This window comes from Oncorhynchus kisutch, linkage group LG5 (genome assembly GCF_002021735.2).
Source record: "Oncorhynchus kisutch isolate 150728-3 linkage group LG5, Okis_V2, whole genome shotgun sequence".
NCBI lineage: Eukaryota > Metazoa > Chordata > Actinopteri > Salmoniformes > Salmonidae > Oncorhynchus > Oncorhynchus kisutch.
The window spans coordinates 11,930,704-11,936,764 of NC_034178.2; the positions used below are offsets into that span (position 1 = coordinate 11,930,704).

Below are 6,061 nucleotides of genomic sequence, written 5' to 3' on the forward strand. Positions count from 1 at the left end.
CACAGACGCCTTAGATTGCTGTAACAACTGTTTGTCATATATCTAAATAGCCTAATTCTAATCTCGTCCGCCCAGCCGCCTCTCCAGCAATTGGGGACAAGGTGTAACTAACTGAAGCTGCTTAGCAATTCAGCTGTGAAATGTATTTTACATATTGAAAATGGAACAGGGGACACCATCCTGTTTATGAAAGCGTTGTTGCCGGTTCGAATGATTGATAGAACTGGGCTTCAGTTTACAATTTTGAAAATGGAACAGAGGACCACTATGTTTCTGAAGAACAAGCCTGTCCCTGCCTGTCCATTCTTTTTTAAAGTGTTATTTCTGTGTCATCTCCAGACCCCAGCCGAGGGAGCGTCTACATCTATCCTGGCTGCCACTGCCTCGCAGCTGGAGGGGGTCGGAGGCTGCTACTTCTATAACGGGGAGAGAACTGAATCCGCTGACATTACTTACGATCACAACGTGAGGGCTGAGCTGTGGAAACAGAGCTGTGCGCTGGTTGGTCTTCGGGAGTCCTAGAGGAGGAACCAGGAACCATGATCTTAGAAGTATGCCAAGATCAGTGGCATGACACCTCCCTCCAGCGTCAACAACAACCAAGCTGCGTCCCAATTCTCAAGCCTTCCCTTCGGCCCCAAGTGTGCACTTGTTCCCTTCCCTTCATGGATTTAAAAGCACTGGTATAGGAAATATGGTAGCAACTCCCTCTAGCCTAGGCTGACACCAATCCAATGCTTTTAAATTCATGGGGAGGAGAGCACAAGTGCATATTTTAGTAGTGTCCAAGTCAGCCCCAGCCAGCACTACATACAGCGACAGCCTGTGGACTTAGGCTTCCTGATTACTTAGCAACATCTAGCTACAGCACAAACCTTGGTTGTTGCCTCTACAGTAACTGTCCTCTCTTGACCTCTGTCCTCATAGTACTGCGTAACACACCAGCAATGGAATCGACTCTTCAGCATTTCATATCTCCTAACATAGCTCCTCCTCCACAACGACAGTTCTGAAGACACCCATTCTAACATGCGACAAGCTCTATTAAACACATGCTGAACTGCACATTGAGTGATGGAATTGATGTTTTTTATATTGCAATACAAGTTCTGCTGCCAAATGTATTAAGCTTTGGTACTGTAGCTCCCTCTTCTGGAGTCGCAGTTAACAAAACATTGAAGAACACAAAGAACAACATCGGAGCTACTAATATCTCATCGAAACAGACCCATCTTTTTTTCTTTCTAAAATTGGACCCTCTGTCCATTCTTTTTCTCGCACTTGGACTCCCATCAGGGGCGGACTGGCCATCTGGCATTTCGGGTAAATGCCATATGGGCTGGTCCATTTTTATCCTAGTGGGCCTGTGTAAATATATTTTTTTAAACAAAATGCTCATTATCTGGCTAATAATGGGGGCCAAAAGGGAAAAAAATTATGTTGTGTTAGAATAATGCCAGAGGCCATTTCTGGTCCTAGTCCACCCCTGACTCCCATCAAGGACTGGACCAAATATCTGTAGATGTACCGCCTCATAGCTGTGATCAAAAATATCATATCAAATATGCTTTGGTGAAGGGCTAACAATGACCACCATGAGACTCAAACTTGGTTAGCCTTATTCCCGCTTAATTTGGACTTGCCTCATTTAATGCGTGTGTCCAATCCTTGTTGTTGTCGTCATCCAGGAAAAAAAAACTGACAACGAGCTTCCTCATAGTACAGTAGATGCCTTTGCCTTGTTTGACTTACTGTGCCCAGAGGGGATGTTCTGCCCTGCTATCTCCACTTCACTGTGACTGATGTGAAATGTTGTCGTGATTTTTGATGTCTCTGTGACATACTGTGATGACAAAATGATGCTTATCTTTAAGTGTTCTGAAACAGTAATAACATGTTAATGGTTGGTGAATCGTATTTTCAGACACGCCATTTTCAGTCTTAGATTCTGAATCTTTAAATTACTGTAAGTGATTCTCATGATAAGATGTCTCTAGTGTGGAGAGTTCTAACTTGGGCGCTGCCTGTAATTTGTGCTCGTGTTCGATGGCTGCTGGAATTACAAACACTTGCTATGACATCTTTTTAATTGCGATGGCCAATAGGGACTGCACATCTTCATTATCTAACTTCTTCTAGGTGTCTACAATCCATTGTAGGTGTGCGTGTCGAAATTCTCATACAGGATATCGTCAACGTTTTGTCTTAGGTGTTTTGTGTTCAAGTACTGTATGTGTGTATGCATGCCTAAGCAGTGTACGGTTCAGTTCTGTACATGCCCCAAGACAACAGTTATTCAATAACAACAGTGCCAATACATGCTCTTTAGAATACTAATGTGGAAGGTTTGAAGAGAAGATGACTCTCCTCCAAGCTTCCATCTGCTTTTGTTACGATACAACACGTGTTATGAGTCTAATGCTGGATAAAAGGCAGACATAAGAGACACCAAATGAAAATCAAATTGTATTTGTCACATGCGCCGAATACGACAGGACCTTACTGTGAAATGCTTACTTACAAGCCCTTAACCAACAATGCAGTTTTAAGAAAATACCAACAACAACAAAAAAGTAAGAGAAGAATAACATAATAAACACGGTAAACATTAGATATAATACATCCAAGGTGTAAACATTTCAGTAGGACATTTTCATCTGAAGTCATTCGGTTGTCCATTGTATTACCACAATCACTGTGAACGATGCCTTGTTTTCCATGTTCTCTTCAGTTGTACTGTGCTAATTAATGAAGTAGTTATTCATTTGAGTTTCAAGTCATTGAGTGATTCTTAGATGTGACTGTGTTGTCCTCACTCATGTCATAGAGAAGGATGTCCACATTGGACACAAATCTAAATAAAAATCTATTGTAAATTAATTGCTATCCCCGATTTGTTTTTACCTTGTATCTTAAATCTACTATGTGCAGTAATGCATAATGATTGACGAAATTGTATTATCATTTTCAACATATTGACAATAGTGTGTGTGTGTGTGTGTGGGGGGGGTGTCTTGTTCAAGTCAAACACAGGCACTGTCAGAATGATGGGAGATGATTCATTCAAGGACATTCATTCTGTGTAAAGGTAAGTAAGAAGGATCCAATTACTCTCATAACCACGGGGACTCTTTCTGTCTCTGTCTCTGTGTGTGTGTGTGACAGGCCATGACATTTATTATGTTACTGTGTGGAAGTAATATCCCTACAGCTTGCAAGCAGGGCATCAGTCTTTTTGAAGCATCTGACAAACCAATCTGTCATTCTTCAGACTCGCACGCCATACCTAATGTGTGTCAAAGAGGACGGCTTAGAACAAACACTGTGCTCTTCAGGCACCATGAGTAGAGTAGGCCACACACACACACACGTTGGGGAATCCAATGTTTTATTCACGAGTTACACAAGGATTTTTACCACGTCTCTGTCTCCATATTATTCCTGAGATTGGGTAAGGCTCTTCTATAAATCCATGCTGAGAGAGGAGAGTCATATCAGTGTGAATCTATAAACTATACTGGGCCGGCCTCAGCAGCACAGCCATGTCTCAATGGCCAGAGGATAAAGAGTCAATTATTTGGTCTTTGTGTTTTTCTTTTTCTTCCTCTCTTTATTTTTAAGAAGAAAGAATTGCATCAGGTCTGAGCAAAAAGGAAGTCATTGTGATCCCATGCATGTTTTACGGAGACGACGCTTCGACCCGTAGCTCTGCATCAGGTTGCATCCTTTCCTAGCGCTTTTATTTTGCATCAGTACAATTTATTACAGTCTCAAGCAGAAAGCTAAAGATTTAGAGCCACAAGATCACTAACCCCGTGTTCAGATGTGTTTCTATGTTTATGTGTGCTATGTGATATATAGTGAGAACTGAATAGTATTTAATTGACTGTAGTGATTTTGGGGGAAGTCAGCCATCTCTAGTTATATATGCAAAAGACATCCTCTTGTTCTGTCACAGGGTGGTGCAGGGGAGCTGTAGACTAGCACTTATCGCCTTGTTCCCTGCGGTCGTTCCAGCAGACCTGATAGTCAGCGTAGATAAGACCGGGTCCTGGGGCTCCTTAACTAGGTAATAGCTCCATGTGGTCCCGCGGGGCTCAGTTAGAGTGTGGCGTTAGCACCGCAAAGGTTGTGGGTTCAAGTCCCGCAGGGATTATACACATACAGTATGTGGCATATATCTGAATAACGATAATATGAAACTAATTCACATAGATCAGTCGTTTGGCCCTAAAGAGGTCTGCTAGTTAACTACTTAGCAGTCACAGAGTTAACTTGCCTCTGAACTGTACTGTAGAAGAGTAGAAGTCCTTAAAAAGTAAAAAGGGGGGGGGGGGTAAGTGACAGGGTTTAGGCACTGGGGGCTAGTTAGCATTAGCAATGTAGCCGGAGCCACAGGGAAGCACATCTGGCTCTGTCAGCTTCACTCATACAGCATGGTTGAATTAGCTGCCAACTCCAGAGTATTATGTTGCGGAAAGACGGAAGTTTATTAAGAAGGCCGTTATTTTCTTATTTCACTTTTGGTGTAGGGCTAGAGTTAAGGTTGAGGGTTAGGATTAAACCGAGATGTGGACATGAAGCTAGCGTTAGTGTTAAACCAGGATGTGGACATGAAAATAGGGTTAGGGTTGAACCAGGATGTGGACATGAAGCTAGGGTTAGACCAGGATGTGGACATGAAGCTAGGGTTAGTGTTGAACCAGATGTGGACATGAAGCTAGGGTTAGGGTTGAACCAGGATGTGGACATGAAGCTAGGGTTAGGGTTGAGCCAAGATGTGGACATGAAGCTAGGGTTAGGGTTGAACCAGGATGTGGACATGAAGCTAGGGTTAGGGTTGAGCCAAGATGTGGACATGAAGCTAGGGTTAGTGTTGAACCAGATGTGGACATGAAGCTAGGGTTAGGGTTGAACCAGGATGTGGACATGAAGCTAGGGTTAGGGTTGAGCCAAGATGTGGACATGAAGCTAGGGTTAGTGTTGAACCAGGATGTGGACATGAAGCTAGTGTTAGTGTTGAACCAGGATGTGGACATGAAGCTAGGGTTAGGGTTGAGCCAAGATGTGGACATGATGCTAGGGTTAGGGTTGAGCCAAGATGTGGACATGAAGATAGGGTTAGGGATGAACTGGGATGTGGACATGAAGCTAGGGTTAGGGTTGAACTGGGATGTGGACATGAAGCTAGAGTAAGGGTTGAACCAGGATGTGGACATGAAGCTAGGGTTAGCGTTGAGCCAAGATGTGGACATGAAGCTAGGGTTAGGGTTGAGCCAAGATGTGGACATGAAGCTAGGCTTAGGGTTGAAACAGGATGTGGACATGAAGCTAGGGTTAGCGTTGAGCCAAGATGTGGACATGAAGCTAGGATTAGGGTTGAAACAGGATGTGGACATGAAGCTAGGGTTGGTGTTGAACCAGGATGTGGACATGAAGCTAGGGTTAGTGTTGAACTGGGATGTGGACATGAAAATAGGGTTAGGGTTGAACTGGGATGTGGACATGAAGCTAGGGTTAGGGTTGAACCAGGATGTGGACATGAAGCTAGGGCTAGGGTTGAACCAGGATGTGGACATGAAGCTAGGGTTAGGGTTGAACCAGGATGTGGACATGAAGCTAGGGTTAGAGTTGAACCAGGATGTGGACATGAAGCTAGGGTTAGGGTTGAACCAGGATGTGGACATGAAGCTAGGGTTAGGGTTGAACCAGGATGTGGACATGAAGCTAGGGTTAGGGTTGAACCAGGATGTGGACATGAAGCTAGGGTTAGGGTTGAACCAGGATGTGGACATGAAGCTAGGGTTAGGGTTAGGTTAGGAGAGGGATTCCATTTCCCTGTGCTTCTACCGTGAGGTTTCTTGCTCAAGGAAAGTCCAGATGCATTGTTCATCCTAGATGGCTAGATTAGGGTAAGGGATAAATTTAGGGTTGAGTTAAGGTTTAAGTTGAATTAACCTGCAAAGAGTGTAGTGACTCTATCATGAGTTGCTCAACCTGTTAACCTTTCACTGCAGTGGGCTAAATCAGGGTCACAGAGTGATTCTTGGTAGTCTTAAAC

At 43.7% G+C, this 6,061-nt stretch overlaps 1 protein-coding gene across 2 annotated transcripts in view; it reads left to right on the forward strand.

Annotated features, from left to right (window-relative positions):
* Positions 1-2,877, forward strand: part of LOC109890636 (dehydrogenase/reductase SDR family member on chromosome X-like) — a 29,416-nt gene extending 26,539 nt beyond the window's left edge. For both annotated transcript variants that reach the window (XM_020482602.2, XM_020482601.2), the window contains exon 7: positions 340-2,877. In XM_020482602.2, the coding sequence (XP_020338191.1) occupies positions 340-522 (183 nt within the window). In that variant the 3' untranslated portion in view covers positions 523-2,877. The remainder of the gene's footprint in view (positions 1-339) is intronic.
* The last annotated feature ends 3,184 nt before the right edge of the window (positions 2,878-6,061 follow it).